Source organism: Neomonachus schauinslandi, chromosome 3 (assembly GCF_002201575.2).
Source record: "Neomonachus schauinslandi chromosome 3, ASM220157v2, whole genome shotgun sequence".
Classification (NCBI taxonomy): Eukaryota; Metazoa; Chordata; class Mammalia; order Carnivora; family Phocidae; genus Neomonachus; species Neomonachus schauinslandi.
In genome coordinates this window covers 52243375-52262353 of record NC_058405.1, presented here as the reverse complement: position 1 = coordinate 52262353, position 18979 = coordinate 52243375, and the positions used below count along the sequence as shown (strand labels likewise).

At 38.1% G+C, this 18979-nt stretch overlaps 1 protein-coding gene across 1 annotated transcript in view; it reads left to right on the top strand.

Annotated features, from left to right (window-relative positions):
• VWA8 (von Willebrand factor A domain containing 8) overlaps nt 1–18979 on the top strand; it is a 343953-nt gene that overhangs the window by 156343 nt on the left and 168631 nt on the right. The window contains exon 21 of the mRNA XM_021697955.2: nt 15633–15709. Within this exon, the coding sequence (XP_021553630.1) occupies nt 15633–15709 (77 nt within the window). The remainder of the gene's footprint in view (nt 1–15632; nt 15710–18979) is intronic.

Sequence of the window (18979 nt, the reverse complement as noted above, 5' to 3'; positions counted from 1 at the left end):
TTATCTCGTGAACAAGACTAACTCTTTTAGGCTGTTTGATGTCCTCCTGCCATTTGATGTCCTCCATTGTCTAATCCCACTGCATACAGCCTGTTTCATTCCTTCCCTCAAACTCTTGTTGTCAGATACATTTAACACTATTTTCCAAACCTATCTTCTTATCAATGTCTTATCCCAGTCTTTGACCTTACCAGCAAGCTCTCTTCTTTCCCTCATCTTTGCCGTTTGAAATTCTTCCAACCCCAGAGTGGCAATATACTCTCACTGACTGAATTCCTTATTTTGTAAATTTGCAACTGTCAGTGAAGGAAACAAATAAATTAGATAGAATCCAGGGAGTGCCTACTTAAGAGAATAAGAGAGTAATGGGCTTTTTCTTTATTCTTCTCTCTCTCTTTTTTCCCTTATCTGTAAAATGGTGGGATTGGAATTGGTATTTTGTAAGGTCCCTCTGGCTCTAATATTCTATAATATGCTTCTTTAATAAAGTTTTCCTGAACACAGGCCTGAAGCTTTGGCCCTATTCCCTGAGCTGTTATAGCAGCTCAGTTACTGATTTCTTTAGGCTTGCCTTAGACTTATGTATCTACCTGCCATCTCTCTACTAAACAGAGAGAGAACCCCTTGAGAAAAGCTTTAGTTATTTTTGACTAGCATGCAGTAGACATTTAACAAATGTTTGCTGAATAAATCGGAGCCCGTTCATCTTATAGATGAAATTTGGTACCCGTTTACCCACCTCTCCTTGTTACCCTACCCCCAGCCCCCAGCCACTTCTCTACTCTGTTTCTGGGTTCCACTTCTTTTTTTTTTTTTTTAATTCCACATATAAGTGACACCACACAGTATTTGTCTTTCCCTCTCTGGCTTAGTTCACTTCTCACAGTGCCCTCCAGGTTCATTAGAGTTAGACTCTTGACTGCTTCCATTTGGTACATATAAGGCAGTGTGAAGCCGCCTGCGGTATTTGTTGGCAAAGGCAGAGCAAGAACCCCACAGAGGTGTGTTTTGCTAAGGCTGGAATGGAGTTTCGTGTTCTCCTTCCCTGCGCTTGCCTCAGAGTTCTGATCATCTAGATTTCTCATTCAGGAATGTGTGCTTTTGCAGCCATAGTAACTCATCAGTAGCTTTGAAAATGCCTTGCTTCATTGATCAGTGGCATTTCAGCACCTCTCAATATTCTATGCACCTTCTCAACTGCGCCCTTATTTCTATCTCGTGAAACAGAATAACAAATAAAGGAAAAAAAGACAGGCAAGTAGAGGTAGAGCTGGTAGGTTGAGGACTGCTGACTCTCATGGGGCGATGTCACTGGTGTCTTCACTCAAATGCACAGTGACAAGTGAGAAAATGCCTATTTTAATCACATGATTTATTTTGTTTTTTTAAATTTTCTTAAAGATTTTATTTATTTGAGAGCGAGAGTGAGCGAGAGAGCGAGCACACAAGCAGGGGGAGGGGCAGAAGGAGAGGGAGAAGCCGACTCTGCACTGCGCAGGGAGCTCACGCGGGGCTCCATCCCAGGACCATGGGACATGTAACCAACTGAGCCATCCAGGTACCCCCACGTGATTTATTTTGAACCTAAGTAAACTATTTTTAGCAGTTGATCAGGCTCCTTTCTTTCTCTTTCTAAAACGTTATGTGATGACTACTCAAAAAAGAAAAGAAAGAAATCAGAAGTATAGCTTTGGGGATTCAGCATTGGCAAAGAAGCCAGCAGTGGGTTGGTGTAATTACACAATAAAGTGGGATGAACGCTCTTAATACAAACTGTCTATAGATACATACAGTCTACCTGGCCTTCTGTTTGCAAACTAGAAACTGGCCAAAGTCCATGAAAGAAACTTTCTCATAGTTGAAGTTACACATTTAGAGATGTCTCGAAGGATTGCTCTGTTATCAGGAGCAGCTTTTACAATGAGCAAATTCAAGAGTAAGTGGTAATCTTGACGTATCTCAAGGTTTATCATCTTTATAAGCCCAATCCCACCTTTTCTTTCCATATAATACTCTCTTTTCGAAGAAACCTGATATTAGACAAGATTTTATAACTGTTGGGAAGCTGAGAAGAGTTCCATAAACATCACTTACCATAGCAAAATTAAGTAGGCCACATCTTATTTTGGTGAAGTAAAATTGATTTTTTTTTTATCCTTTCAATTTTCTGTGTCGGATTTCATGGCACAGTGTGGCAACTTCCCAGCAAGAGAAGCAGAACTGCTGCCTGTCTGCCAAAAGGGATAGGTGCCTGAAATTACACACATCTGATGGTCCCTTGTACATAAGCTGCATATTGTAGAACGACTTTCATATGCCTCTACATGCATTATTTTCCACTACTTTAATTATAACATTACATTTTTCTTTTTTTGCAATTAGGATTCCTCTTTTTTTTTTTTTTTTTTTTTTTTTAAATCACAGCATGAGTTTCTATTTATTTTAGCTTTACTGAGAGGGAAGAAAAAGAAATGCCTATTTATTTTTGAGTTAGTGATGCTTCTTCTGTCCCAACTCTACTGGAGAATAAGCCTCTTTTCTTCCCATATTTTCTTTTCCTTTGATTTATAGAGCTGTATTCTGTTTGATACACAAAATATTGATTGTGAATGTTTGGGGTTATAGAATCAACCTGTAGGTGCATAATTTTTGTTGTTTAAAAACTCCGTAAGAATAAACTTATGATTTTATGTAAGGACGCTTGAATTTTGAGAGACAGTTGCATTTTATCACATATTTGAAGGAAGAATTATTCCAGCCATACAGTATTTTTAAAATGCTCAGGTATCCCCTTACATAAGAGTTATTTTTCTAATATGTAGTATTTTATTTTAGGGGATAAAAATTTAGATAAAATTGCAAAGCAAATCATCAAATTTTAATTTATATTAACGAGACATAGTTAATGATTCAAAATGACTTCTGAATGAATATAATCTGGTAATTTGCCAGATTTGTCTCCTTCCTTCCTCCCATCCTTCCTTCCTTCCTTCCTTTTTTTTTTTTTTTTTGGTTTCTTTCTTTCTTCATTTTTGAGCCAGCCCTTTGTATCATTTTACCAAAATAGTGGTGTGGTGAAATTTTCATACTTAAGCTCTCCTTGGCTTCTACAGTTCATATTGTTTGCCCTTATCAAATTTCTATTGTGTATGTCTTTACCAAATAAAAAGTCAGCTCTGGCTGATTTTCATATAGGATGTCTCCTCTGTCCCTGACTTTCATGTGCTTCATGTTTTTACAGTACTGATTCTTTAGGTATTCTTTTCAGTTCCATCATTAGAAAATAACTCTTAATTTTATTTTCCTGCTAAAAGTTATAAGTGGCTCCTATTTGCCTATCAGATAAAATCTCTTTCATAGGCACACTCAAAACAAATTGTGACCTGGCTCCAAACTCCATTTATAATTTTAATTCTTCCAAATTCGAGTTTATTACCCTCCCAGAGTAAACCAGGCCCTTTTGCGGGCACCCCCTCCCACACCTTTTTTCATATTGTTTGCTTCATATGGTGCTTCCCCTTGTCTTTGCCAAGGAAAGTCCTGCCGGTTTTCAAAAGCATGTTTGATGTTTCTTCTTCAGTGAAGCCTTTCTTAGTCTTTCCCAAACTGAAATAATCTTGGTTTTTCCTGAAATTTTATAGTATTTTTTTCACTCTTTTAAAAGTTGTTTTGATATGTATTTGATTTCATCTATAATTGAATTATAAGTTTCTTATGAGTAAGGGTTAAAAATGGTAATATTTGTACATTTTATAATTTCCAATTTCCTTTTTTAAAAATCATGTCATTTAGTTCTACAACAGCCTTTTGAGGTAAATACATTTTACAAATCAGCCTTCTAAAACTCAAAAAGGTTAAAATATTTGCTCAAGATCATATTAGCTAGTTATGGCAGAGTTAAGGCTCAGACCTCCCAAGCTCAAACTTATTTTTCCAACACAGCACACTAATGCTTACACTAGTAACAATAGTAACAACAGCAACAACAGTAATACTGTGTAATTGCTAACTTTAGTTGAGTGCTTATAGTAGGCCAGGACAATGCTTCATATATGGAGTACAGGGCATTTTCTAACTTTCTACAAAAACTAGAGTATATAATGAACCCCTTTGTGCTAGTTACTTAGCCTCAAAAATTAACATTTTATCCAACTTGTTTTATCTATTTCCCCTACACTTTTTTATGTTGTCTTTTCATGCATTATTCTTTTACATAATGCATTTTTCTCATAGCTATCTCAGTATTTATTTCTAATATACCCACAATTCATTATTATACTTAGCAAATTGATAATAATCCCTGAATATACTATGATACTCTATTTTCAGTTTTCCTCAGTTATTTCCAAAAGTGTCATTTTACAGTTGGTTTATTTGAATCAGCATTTAAACAAAGGCTGGTAATTGTATTTAGCTGAAAAAGGAAATATATAGTCTCTTTGAAAAAGGAAAGATATACCTTCCTGTTCTCTTTATCCTGAGAGGTGCTAACAAATGTTCATGAATATAAGCATTTTATTCAGAATTATACCAATATTGATAAACTTCTGAGGAAATACTGTATAGAGTATATTTTGTTAAGCCAGTTTAAGTCCCTGATTAATTTGTACAATGACATCAAACCATATCCATTTTTTTTCCAGGCTAGAAATAACTGCTTTCTTTTCTGATCTTCGTAGCCTTTGACTTTGAGATATTTATACATGATGAAAATCAGTAAACATGTATTTAGTGCCAACTAAGCAGAACTCTATGCGCATTATTACTATATAATTCTATATAATTCTTTTTTTTTTAATTTTAATTTTTTTTTTTTTTTGCGAGAGAGAGAATGAGAGAGAGCACGAGAGGGAGGAGGGTCAGAGGGAGAAGCAGACTCCCTGCTGAGCAGGGAGCCCGATGTGGGACTCGATCCCGGGACTCCAGGATCATGACCTGAGCCGAAGGCAGTCGCTTAACCAACTGAGCCACCCAGGCACCCGATAATTCTATATAATTCTTTGTATCTCATTCCACCTATTAATCATAGGCTTACTGTGATCATGGACTTAGTTTTTCTCCTGATAAAGTCATGTTTGTTGAATTATTTAGTATTGAGAGACTGAATATTTTATTGCCAAAATTAAAGAATGTGAGAATTTTGCTAATTAATCATTTGAACTGAGCCCTGGCAGGTTACTACCATGCAACATCAGAAAAATACCATGTTGCCATGCCAGCGTAATTGTCTAGTACCTGTGAAAGGACTGAACACTTTGTCCCGAAATCTTCTTGCCTGTAGTACCCAGCTGGTAGTGGCAGCAGGGAATTTGATAACTAAGTATGCTGTGCTTCCAGTAGCCCCAGCAGCCTGGGAGCCCCGAGCCTATGAAATACTTGGGTTTATCAAATACAGTGACATTCATCTTTATTTTATGTTACATTGTGTTGTGTCCCTTCTCCAACCCCTTGCTTAGTGAAGTTGCTTGAATTGCAATCTGGAAATTCTTTACCATTCTACCACCTTGTCTCTCATATTTAGTCTGTTGATCCAGTGTTTCTTAGTGATTTTTTTTCCTGCAGTTATTCTCAATCTGTATTTTGTTCTTGCACATACATTGATTCTTTTTCCCCCCACAGTATTTGTCATAGCTTCTTTGGTCATACCTAATGACCAAACTACCTAAGAGTATACCTTTGCCGTTTATAGCAACACGGTATTTCAAAGAGATATTGCAGGGATGTGGCTTTTATTATTCCTGTTTGAAAAAGAGGTTATGACTTAGACAGAAAGCTTTATAAGTCAGTGTATTTGTGAGCCAAGCAAACCTGTAGTGCAGTTGAAATGTATGTCTTCTCATCTGACTTTTGGGTGCTGTTCCTTGGCTCTGTGACAGGGAAGACATTGTGCAAATGTTTAGGATTGTTTACTATTCAGTTTTAATAAAATTTTTTTTGATTACCTAAGTAATGTATGTTTGCTGAGAGAATGCAGAAAATAAGAAATTTCCAAAGATTCATAGAGCAGTAATTTCACATTTTATTATGGGATTACAGAATATTAGAATAAAAATAGTGTTTAGAGACCAGCTTGTCTAGGCCCTCTATATTCAAATGAGCAAATCTAGGCTCAGATGGTGGTAGAGACCTCCATCTGGGGACAGGTGAAGCAGAGAGCATAATCCAGGTCTCTTAACTGCTAGTATATTAAGGTTTTTAAGTGGAAGCAAAGAATTAGAAAGTTCAACATTTGATGGACATTTTAAGGTTAAAAAAAGCAACTGTCATTTATTTCTCCTGATTTTACTGTAATATTAGTCTCTTTAGTTTGGTATTTTTTACTGCCATTGGTAGTTGTTAATGACCATCATATAGTGGCTTTTTAAAAAACGAAATGAGGACACTAGGCAGAAATCATCTATAAATACTAAACAGACTGATCTAACTCCACGAACGTTATTAAAGAATTAGGGGGAACTGGAAGGAATGCCCTAAGTTCAGAGAAACACGTGAGGGAAAGCGAATACTAGCAGTGGTAAACACTCCTTGGAGTCCATTTTAAAAATTACTGCAGAAGGAAAGATCCCATTTGACTTTCTCAGTGTTCTCCCTCTTGAACCTTGGATTCTATACAGGGAGTTCCTGGACACATGTTTTAGGCTATTATAACCTTGGAGTCACTGATCTTGACTCTGTGACATCAGGATTTAAACTCCCATGTACATCAGTTCAGGGAGGCAACGTCTTGACATTTTCTTTGCAGTATGGCGAAACAGAAAACAGCCCAATCTGTTCAATCAGAATGGATGTGCCTTCAAATCCCACTGTGTGCAAGGTTCTTAACTACTTAGAATTTAACTTTGCTTCTCTCCAAAACAGGTACATTACCTCCAACTCAACATGGGCTGGCGTGAGGATTCAAGTGATTAAGCACTGAAGGGGTGTGTATGCATACAGCAGAGGGCTCCATAAATGTTAGCTTCCTCCTCTTTGTTTGCTCAAAGGGAGCAGAAGCTTCCTGGAACAGCTTTCTCCCTCCTTTAGCAGGAGCACGTCGCATGACTTCCCTTTCCTTTCTTACTTTCTTTTCTCAAATTTTAGTAGTTATTCCCTGTGGGTTATATGTGAGGCGCCAGTGAGAGGCACATGAACTGGGCGCTGATCCTGGCCTCATGGAGCCAGTCCTCTTGCGGATGCATCTGACACGTTACTAGAGTACAGTGTGGTGAGTGCTGTCAGACAGTGGTTTAGGAACCCAAAGGGGGAAACCATTCTGGTGCTCAGAGCAGAAGGAGAAAAAAGAATGGGAAAGTCAGGCAAAGCTTCTGGGAAGTGAGACATTTCATCAGAACACTAAGGAGTGAGTGGAAGAAGATGGCTGGATGGGGGAAGGATGGGCTGTTCTAGTCAGAACAAAAAACATAAGCAAAGATGTGGAAGCACAAAGGTTCTGGAGGCTGTTGGTTGATGAAGAACATGTTTGAGTGAGGGGGTGTCTGGGGGGCTCAGTCTGTTAAGCGTCTGCCTTCAGCTGAGGTTCCTGGAATTGAGCCCCGAATCGGGCTCCCTGCTCAGCGGGGAGTCTGCTTCTCCTTCTCCCTCTGCCCCTCCCCCTGCTCATGCTCTCTCTCTCAAATAAATAAATAAAATCTTTAAAAATAAAAAAAAAAGTACCTGTTTGAGTGAGACTTACAGAGGGCTGACACAGCAGTTTGCAAGTTTACCTGCTACAGCAGGGATCCTTCAACATCTAAGTTCCAGGACATTTACTCTTAGCCCAAACCCCATCCCTAGACTCATCTTTTCTTGCCTGCTCTCCATTCCTCTTTAGGTCCTCTCTCCTGCTCTACTCCCTTCTCCTCCTTCCCCTTGATGAGATACAGATGGTGTTTCCAAGTTATGGATATTCTTCTTGTCCAGGAAGACAAGTCTACAGCCTTTTTCTTTAAAGGATTTTACTGCTAATCTCTCTGAGGAAACAGGATAACTAAAATAATAAACCTGAGGAATTTGAAAGAATCCCAGAATCTTTCAAAGTCCTTAAAGTCATGGTCCCTGATCTTTTCTCTTACAGAAACTGAAAGCATGTTTACTTCCTATCTGTTTGATTCCTGTCTGTGGGACATAATATATTCCCTACTTCTCTTAATCCTGTAGTTAAAGGGCCATCTGACTTCTACCTCTTCAAAGGTCCTTCTCTCCAGTAGATTGTCAGAAAGAACACAATGAGACAGAACAGTAATGTAAAAGAAAGCACCATTCTCATGAGACAATTTGTATTTTTTTTTTAAAGATTTTATTTATTTATTTGACAGAGAGAGAGAGAGAGAGAGCACAAGCAGGGGGAGCTGCAGGCAGAGGGAGAAGCAGGCTTCCCGTGGAGCTACGAGCCTGATGCGGGACTCGACCCCAGGACCCTGGGATCATGACCTGAGCTGAAGGCGGACGCTTAACTGACTGAGCCACCTAGGCGTCCCAAGGCAGTTTGTATTTTTTCGGATCTCTCATTCCACAGCTTCCTTTTCCCTTTTTAAATTTTCACTCACTAAATATTATCCTCATTAAGAGTTAATAATGATGTAAAAGCTATTTATTTCATCCTAGTTTCTATTAAAGAATACACATTTTACATACAGAATAATGACAAGTAAAGATAAATATTCACAGGAACAAAATGAAAATGGTAGCAGATTTGTTTTAGCAGTTGCACATTGGGTAATGTTTTGTTTTTTATATTTCCCAGTAAGGAAAATGAGTATGTGTAACTTTTATGATGGAAAAATAAGATACTATTTATGTATTTATTTAATTAAAGTAATCCTCAGGATTTTCTGTTCTAGGCGAAAACTACGATTAGAAAGAGCAGATCATTGTAATTGTTCCTTTTTGCTCAGGATATTTACAGAAATTCCTTCTGAGGTTATGCTTTTAGCATTTCCTCAAAGGAACTGTCAGAGCTTTTAAAATGAAGTCAAAAATGACCTGATGAGATCTCTGTTTTAGAAAAATAACTAAACAACTTGTGGGCTGGCCTGTTGTGAGTGTGGAGGAGGGACACCAAGTAGGATCTTTTCTAGGATTTGGAGCAAGACGATGGGCCTCCCTTGAGTAGTGACAGTGTATTGGAGAAGAAGGAGCAGATATGGGAAGCAGGCACTTCAAAGTAAACAATCCAAAATTAAACTGCCTGTTTTTAAAACTAGATTTCCCTCCCCCACCCAGCAAATGCACTTCTCCCCTGTTTCATTTGTCAGTAAATGGCACCACCTTCCCCCTGTTGCCCAAGATAGAAACTTTGACTTCTCTGTCTCTTCATCCCCACATCCAGTCCATCACCAAATCCTGTTAGTTCTTTTCCCTAAATATCTCTTAAATCCCTCCATTTCTTCTGCCCCTTAGTTGAAGCCACCATCATCTCCTCTTGGTTGAAGGAGTTTCCAAACTGCTTTCCTGTGCTTTCATTCTTTCTCTCTGCCAGATCATTATAATAGCAGAGTGATTTTCCAAAAATCAACATCTGATCCTATGACTCCTCTACTGCAGTGGCTTCTCGGTGCTTTTAGGAAACAGTCCAGACTCTTCTAAGTGGTTTCCAAGGCTTTGCCAGGGCTAGACCCTGCCTGCCATTTTTGTTTTGTTTCTTACCATTCCCTTCCCTCATTCCTGCTCTAGCCTTTGACTTCTCTCAGACCTGCCCAGCACTCCAGCTCACGATTACCCTCAAGTCTTTACACATACTGTTCTCTCCATCTAGAACACTCCTCTTCCTCCTCTTCCCCTTTACCTCCTTAAGTCCTTGATATCCCCCAGTAAACATCACAGTGTGTGGTGGGCCTTCCTGAGCCCTTTGCTAAAATCTTCAGGCATCTTGGATGTCCCATATCACAACACTTGTTACGGGTGTATCTATTATATTTGCTCACTTGTCTGTGTTTCCCATTAGATTGTAAGCTGTAAGTGCGGCCATGGGTTGTGGCTGTTCTATTTACCTTCATATCTTGCTCAGCTAGTACAGTACCTATAACATTGTGTGTTGAAATAGTTGATGAATTAGAAAAGGGAGGGAGGGAAGATAGGAAGGAAAGAAAGGAGAGAAAGGAGTGAGAAGAAAGAATAAAAACATTTTGCAGGTAGAGACCACACAGGTTCTAGTGACATTTTGAAGGAGGTCATGGGAAAAAAACAGAGTAGTCAGAAACATTCCAAGATTCATTCATTGAGCAGCTGGGTACATGGCAATACTCTTATATACTGGGATTAAAAAGAAAAAGGAGTAGGTTTCGGTGGCAGCATAATGAGTCCAGTATGAACATCTGGTGCAGAAGTTCAATCGACAGTTAGGGATAGGGGATCTCAGCTGGAGCTTAGGAAAGAAGTGTGAGCCATGTGTGATAACTCCAGTTATGGGAGTGAATGAGATTGCCCAGAGAGAGTATATGGAGCAAGAAGACAGCTGAGGTTGACGTTCCGAAGACCCTAATATAAAGAAAACAGCAAAAGAACTCCCTAGTGGCAGCTGGGGAAGTCACGTCCCATCCTACATTTATGGGACTTGTAAGCCCCTAAAATAGTGTGTTGCTCAGGAGCAGTCTGAGAAACCATGGCTGATTCAGTAAGTTGGGAAGTGGGGAGGGAACAGGAACTCCCAATCGTAGCTTTTCATGATTGTTTCTTTCAGGAAATCCTCTATATTTCTAACATTACAATGCATTTATGATACTTGCTTTTCTCTAGATTCATTGAAGTTAACAGATGTGACATATTAACAAATATATTTTACTCATCTGAATGTATAGATTTTAAATTTTATGTTTGTTGTAGCATGCCATTTAAAGCTTAAAGCTTTGTAGTGTACATGCAAATGTGAAAATATTTTCCTTCTCTTTGTTTCCGTGTTAGGCTTATAACTATTTTGGGGAGAAATCCAGTTAGATATCAGTTTCCTAGAGGATGAAATGATCCATTGTTCTTACTTTCATGTGTTTGTCATTTTGACAGTCAGCTCTGATAACTGAATCTTTCACAGGCGAAATGTATAAATTGGATCATTTGCAAATCTTGTCCGGTTTTTAGAAGTCTGTAACTCATCACAGTTTCAAGTATTCATGATCTTTTTTAACATGGTCACAGTATATATCTTACTGGGATTTATACCCTTTTCCGGTACTTTCCAAATTCTCTGCATTCATTCATTCACTGGACACATATTTATTGAGTACCTTTTTCTGTCAGACTCTGTGCAGGGCTCTGGGGATATAGCAGTAAATAGGCCTGGACCTGCCCCCATGGCACTTTCAGTTCATAGAACAGTGAATAAGAGAGACTTTAAACAAGTTGTCACTCATATAAATCTATTTATGCTTAAGAAGGAAAAAATACAGGTGAGTGTGGGAGATGAGGAAGGACCTGACTTATATCGGAAGGTAGTAAAGGCCTTTTTGAGGAGGGAATTAAGATAATGAATGAGAATGGCTAGGATAGTGAGTGAGAGAAAAGCTCTCCCTGAGGAGAAGGATATGCTTGTGCAAAGCCCTGAGGTAGGAAGAGCTTGGAATCTTTTACTGAAGGAAGTTGAGTGTGACTAGAACAGTGTTTGGGAGGAAAAGAGTGACACACAGGAGGGCTGGAGGGATGGGTAGCACCTTGCAGGCCACAGGAAGGATTTTCAAATTTACTCTAAATGCAGTGAGAAGCTATCAGATGGGGTTGAGCAGGAGAATGACATGATCTAATTTATCTGTTAAGATTACTCCGGCTACAGTATGGAAAATACATTCAAAATAGCATGAATGAATGTAGGGAACTCAGTTATGAGACTACTGCAGATATGTATTCTTGCTGTACAAAGTACAGTCTGCAGACCAGCAGCATTGGTGCCAACCTGGAAATGTCTTAGAAATACATAGTCTCAGACCCCACCCCAGACCTACTGAATCAGTCTGCATTTTAATAAGATCTCAAAGCTGACTCATTTGCTAATCAAAGCACGAGAAGCACTGTTCTAGACAAGACATGACATTCCTTTGGTTTTAAATGATTCCAGAGAAATTTGGCAAACTTAAGATATATTTTGGAGGTAGAAATGAGAGGAATTAGTTATGAATTGGGAGGTGGAGTGAGAAGTACTGAGGATGACTGGGGTTTCTGCCAGAGATGGAGACATCATTAATTCATATGACCCATACTTGAGTGCCTACTTTGTGCCAGCACTGTTCTAGACACTAGGAATACAGTAGTGAACAAAACCAGCTTCTCAGTGAGCTATTTCCAGTCTGGGAGAAGGATAACACACAAGTAAATAAATTGTTAGAATGTTAAATGATAATAAGTGCTTTGGAGAAAGAGTTAGCTCTTGATTTTCCTCTGGGAAAAAAAGACGTCCCCCCCCCCCCCAGCCTTTCCCATCGTTTTGCTCAAGGAACTATCTAGAAGTAATCTTTGATCTTTCTTTTCCTTTATCCTCCCGTATCCAGTCCGTCAGCCAGTTTTGTCAGCTTTCTTGCAAAACAGCTGGAATCCATTCTTCTCCATTTATACCTCCCTAATCTAAGTCATCACCGTCTCTCACCTGGGTTCTTGGAGTAGCATTCCAACTGGCTTCCTGGTTTCCATCCTTACTCTCTCCCTTATAATTCACTCTCCATACCTAACCAAAGTGATTTTTTTTATGATCTGTATTAGTTCATGCCACTTCTCTGCTAAAAAAATCTTCCAGTGGCTCCCCATCTCATAGAATAAAATCCCACTTCTTCAACTTGGCTTGTAAAACTTATTTGATTAGACCCTACTTACCTTTTTTTTTTTTTTAAGATTTATTTATTTATTTTAGAGAGAGAAAAACAGAGCAGTGGGGAGGGGCAGAGGGAGAGAGAATCCCCAACAGACTTCCTGCTGAGTACAGAGCCTGACCCAGGGCTCGATCTCACCACCCTGAGATTATGACCTGAGCCGAAATCAAGAGTAGGACTGAGCCACCCAGGCGCCCCACAGCCCTACTTACTTTTATTTCTTTATCTTATATATTCTTTTCTGGCCCACAACACTTGAACACACTGGCTGTTCCTCAAATATCCTGAGCTTATTTCCACTTTAGAGGATCAGCTGTAGCAACTCTTCTCCTGGAATGCCCCTTTTGTAATCGTTATATAGCACTTGGCTCCTTGTCATTTAGATCTGAGCTTAAAGTTACCTAAGGAAAAGTCTTCACTTCTGAATCAATATTAATAACCACCCAGTCAATACTGCCTCACCCTATCTTAATTGTGTGTAGAGAATATCACTATTTGATAACTTTCTTATTTATTTGGTTGTCTAATTACATCTTGCTGCCTTTCTACCTACTTTTCTAATCTACGTTCCAATCTATCTGTCTCCACACTCCTGAAATGGAAGCTCCATAAGAGCAGAAACTTTACCTGTCTTGTTCACTGCTATCTCTCCTGACACATGCCAGCACTCAATAAATGTTTGTTTCTATGTTGAATGAGTAAACAATAAATCTCCTAGATACCAGTTTCTCCTTTTGTCAATCAGTATATTTTGCATAGTATTGTTATATTGACCTTCTTTAAACATTGATTTCATTGTGTTTCTCTCTGAGTCGAGGATGTACAATGGATCTTAATTGCTTGCTACTGTCTATGTGTGCTTCATACCTCTGTCTTATTAAGTAGTTGGTAATCAGTCCAGTCCCCTTAGTCTCTCTTGCATCTATGATTTTATGACATATTTAGTGGACCAAAGAGAAGGGAAAGATTCTAAGGCTATTAGAACGTATATGAAAGGGGCTCCTAGCTGGCTCAGTTGATAGAGCATGTGACTCTTGATCTCAAGGTTGTGAGTTCAGTTGGGTACAGAACCTACTTGAAAAAAAAAAAAAAGAACCTATATCATATAAATTAACAACTGTTTAGCTACACTGGTGGCTTGTCTTCTGTGCTCCACATGTATGTATGTGTCTTGCCTTCTTTTGAGAATTGTGAAGGACAAATTCTCATAATTTCTTTGAGAATTTGTTTAACTTAGAGGAACTGTCACAGTTCTAGGACTATGATGATGCTCAATAAATACTCATTTGATTGATTTGAATTTCTATCCTTCGTGCTTATAGAATGATTTCTTTACAAGACATTTGAGGATGTAGCAGAAAAATCAGTAATAATGCCTGCTTCCTTCTATTGGGCTTTTTCTGCTCTTACTGCTCAGCGCCATGCATTTCCCTGATCTGCCTAATTATTTCTTTAGAAATGGATTCCTAGAAGTGGGGAAAGAGAAAATTCAAGGCCCAGTTTACGTAAATCAGTTTCAGACTGAAAGAAGTATAATCCATAATGTTGGGACTAAAAGCTTAGCATCAGAATCAGACAGACCTGGATTTGAATCCTGGTTCCCCTGTGATTAGCTGTGTGACCATGAACATGTTGCTTAGCTTTTCTGAGTCTTGGTGTCTTGATTTGTGAGGTTGGAGTAATCATACTACCTACCTCGTAGAACTGTTAGGATTAAATGAAATAACACATGATATACTTAGGATAGAGTCTGGCAGGATATAAGAAATTAATAAGTTATTTATTGCTAGAACATATGATATATGGAATTTAGCTTTTTAACCACTTCTACTGTTCCCACACAACCCACTTGTTAAAAGAGTCACATCCCATTAATAGAGTATTCCACCTCTAAGTGAAAACTTTAAAATGGGGAGCTGGCATGGGAGTGGTTTCCATTTTTAACAGTCTGTCTTCCACAAAAGGACAGCAACTCTCAGCATCAATAAGTGGTAAGGAAATGAGGACATTGCTGACAAGAGCAGATATAGTTGAGACTTACTAATAAACCCTGGTTATAATTTAGGTTTCCATGGTTTTGAAGGATTAGAAAGTAGGATAGAAGGAGAGAAGAATGAGTGTTTTATTAAAACAGAAGTATAGTATTATATTTATCTGCCTGTAACTGGAAACCATACTTCCAAAGAATTGATAAGAAAAAATCATTGTTTTTATACTTACTTTATTGCCTTTGATGCCATTTTTCAAATCTGAAATTGTTAATATTGTATTGTAATGTCTAAACTTCAGTGTAAAATTATGAAGCAGAAAAAACTAGCTGTAGGGGCGCCTGGGTGGCTCAGTCGTTGGGCGCCTGGGTGGCTCAGTCGTTAAGCGCCTGCCTTCGGCTCAGGTCATGATCCCAGGGTCCTGGGATCGAGCCCCGCATCAGGCTCCCTGCTCGGCGGGAGGCCTGCTTCTCCCTCTCCCAATCCCCCTGCTTGTGGTTCCCTCTCTCGCTGTGTCTCTCTCTGTCAAATAAATAAATAAAATCTTAAAAAAAAAAAAAAAAGAAAAAACTAGCTGTAGAGGGCTAAAAATAATTATGAAGTTCCTTTTAAATAAGAAGAGCATGTTTAGTGTATTTGATGTAAATGAAGCTAGTGTATTTAGAAGTAAATTTTTTAAAAAACCTTTATGTCAGAGAAACTATATTTGTTTGCTATATGTAAACATATATGTGTGTATGTATGTATATGTGTATATTTTCATTATGAGCTGAAAAAGTACAAACTTTGAGAAAGTAGGTTTTGGCAACAGATTATTCTGGTTTGTTTTACTTCCACAAAAGTCTCTTTTTACTTAATGTTCGCTGTGTAATTACAGGGTGTAGGAAAAAACAAGGTTGTTGACAGATTCCTTCACCTGCTCAACAGACCCCGAGAATACATCCAGCTGCACAGGTAAGAGTATAAGACCCATAACCTCTTGAGATCTAGTTTAATCATTTATTTTTGTCCCAGCACAATTTAAAAATACTTTCTTAAAACCCATTTTATAAACCAGTTTCATTTTTGTTCCTCCTGTTCTTATCTCTCTTTTCCTTAAAAGGCAATAAAATGTTGGAAAATTTATTTTTTTAGTGACTAATGCTTTATAAACATGAATTAATAGATATTTTGTGGACAGAGAGTGTTGAACATTACATTCTAGGAGCAAATTTCACCAAAATAAAGGCTCTTAAATTAGAATAAAAATATGTAGAGACTAAGCCCATTCACTAACAGGAAGCTAAAATAGCTCACAAGGAGAACCAATAAACTATATGATCTCAGGTATGAGGTGAGGAACCAAAAATGTAGAAGGAAGTAAGTTATTAGTCTCCTTGCCTTCCTTATAAACATTTTGTGGATTATTTAGTTTTGTGTGGTCGGAATGCTGGTTCAAGGACAGCTTTTATTTATTTATTTAGTTAGTTTTAAGATTTTATTATTATTTATTTATTTGACAGAGAGAGACACAGCGAGATAGGGAACACAAGCAGGGGGAATGGGAGAGGGAGAAGCAGGCTTCCCACGGAGCAGGGAGTCTGATGTGGGGCTCGATCCCAGCGTCCTGGGATCATGACCTGAGCCGAAGGCAGATGCTTAACGACTGAGCCACCCCGGTGCCCCCAGGGAGAGCTTTTAATCATATAGATATTCTTGACATGAATTGTTTTAGTTTTCTCAGTCAGCCTGTTCTAAATCTTTCTAAAATAAAAGTAAGTAGCACATCCGCCAAAATAGAGAGAGAGACAGATAGACAGAGAGAGATGGGGAGAGGGAGAAAGAGAAAGAAATAGAGAAATCAAAGAATATACCAAGTAATAAGCAACTTAAAACTAGATTGAATTATTATTTTAATCCCAGGAGGTAAAAAATACTGTGTAGTGCAAAAAAATGTTGGGTTGATTTGCAAGAATTAATTTCTCATTTGGGTCCTTTCATTAAATAATGATATGTTCTTAAGAGAAAAATGTAGGAGAAAAGAAGGCAGAACTAATGAGTCATAGGAGAAAGAGAAGAGAAACAATGTAAAGCTGGGAGATGGTCAAAAGCTCCCTCTTGGGATTTACACCTCTGACTGTTATGGAGTAAGTGGTACCTGATTAGTCCTACCATAGTAAAGAATTATAAAACTGTACAAGACTAACAAACACTAGGAAACTTACAACTACCAGGGATCTGTGAGCTGAACAACTACCAGAGCTCCCAGGTGGTTAGGAGCCTTCCTTAAACACTCCTGATATTCAGAAGATATTCTATAAAGTCTGTGCATTAGAGGTAGAACCAATCTACCCCTAGAATAAAAGCTACTCTATGCCCATCCTTAATAAGTTAAAACATAAGTCTTGAGAAAACAAGGATTCTTGCTATTTGGTAGTATTTTAGAAATTTTTCTCGTACAGAATGACTTTAAAAACTAAGGGGATGGATGTTAGGGGGAAATGTCTTTAAAAGATCAATCTTATTCAAAAGTACATTAACTTCTTAACCAAACAAACTTAACATGAAATGAAAGAGGACTGCAAAATCCATTCAACAACACATAGCATTCAAAATGTCAAGCATTCAATAGAAAATTACTAGACATACAAAGAAGCAGGAAAATTGGTCAATAGAAATAAACCCAAAGGGGCGCCTGGGTGGCTCAGTTGGTTAAGCGACTGCCTTCGGCTCAGGTCATGATCCTGGAGTCCCGGGATCGAGTCCCGCATCGGGCTCCCTGCTCAGCGGGGAGTCTGCTTCTCCCTCTGACCCTCCTCCCTCTCATGCTGTCTCTCATTCTCTCTCTCGCAAATAAATAAAATCTTAAAAAAAAAAAAAAAAAAGAAAGAAAGAAACCCAAAAATGACAGATGGTGGAATTAGCAGACAGGGACTATAAAACAGTTACCATAAATATATTTAGGTATTTAAAGGGAGAAAATAAGCATAATGAGGCAATAATTAGGACTTCTCAATATAGGAATGGCAACCCTAAAAAAACAGTTTCACATATGAGCAATTGGAGTCTCCAGAGAAAGGAGAAAGAATGGGGCAGAACAATATTTGAAGATATAATGGTGGAAAAATTCCCAAATTTGATTGAAAGCATAAGATCACCAATCCAGGAAACTCAGTGAATCTCAAGCAGGATAAACAGGAAACCACAACAAAGTACATTATACTCAAATTATTGTAAATTGAAAGACAAAAGCTTTAAAACTGCCAGAGGAAAAAAAGACATATTACATACAGGGAAAATGATAAAAACGGCTGCTGATTTTTCATGTGAAGTAAATACCACAATTCAGTGAAATGATTGTTTTGAAAGTGCCAAAAGAAGAAAAAAAGTGAGTGTAGAATAATGTATTCGGCAAAAAATTCTTTAAAAATAAAGACATTTTCAGAAAAACAAAAGCTGAGAATATTTTTTCACCAGCAGACCTGCATTGTAGAAATAAATTACAGTTCAGCATTTTCCATGAACATGGATACAAAAAATCCTTAACAAGTATTAACAAATCAAATTCAAAAATCTATAAAAAGGATAATACATCATAACCAAGTGGGTTTTATCCCAGGAATATAAGGTTGACTTAATTAATCAAATAATGTAATCCATTTAATTTACAGCATAAAGGAAAAACCATGTGATCATCTCAATCATTGCAAAAAAAAGCATTTGGAAAGATTTAATACCCATTCATAATAAACACTGCAGCAAATTAAAAATAGAAGGAAACTTCCTCAACTTGAAAAGAGGCATTTTTTTAAAGATTTTATTTATTTATTTGACAGAGAAAGGCAGACACACAGAGCAGAAGCAGGGGGAGGGGAGAGGGAGAAGCAGGCTCCCCACTGAGCAGGGAACCCAATGAGGGGCTCGATCCCAGGACCCTGAGATCATGACCTGAGCCAAAGACAGGCACTTAAGCAACTGTGCCACCCAGGCACCCCTTGATAAGAAGTATTTATGAAAAACCTATAGCTAACTTATATTTAATGGTGAAAAGCTGCTTTCTTTCTATGATGAGGAAAAGGCAAGGATATTCACTATTCAGCATTATGCTGGAGGCCCTAGCCAGTGCAATAAGACAAGAAAAAACTAAAACTAAAATGCATGTTTAAATGGAAGAAGTAAAATTGTCTTTATTTAAAGATGACATGATTGTATATATAGAAAATTCTGGGAAATCTACAGAAAAAA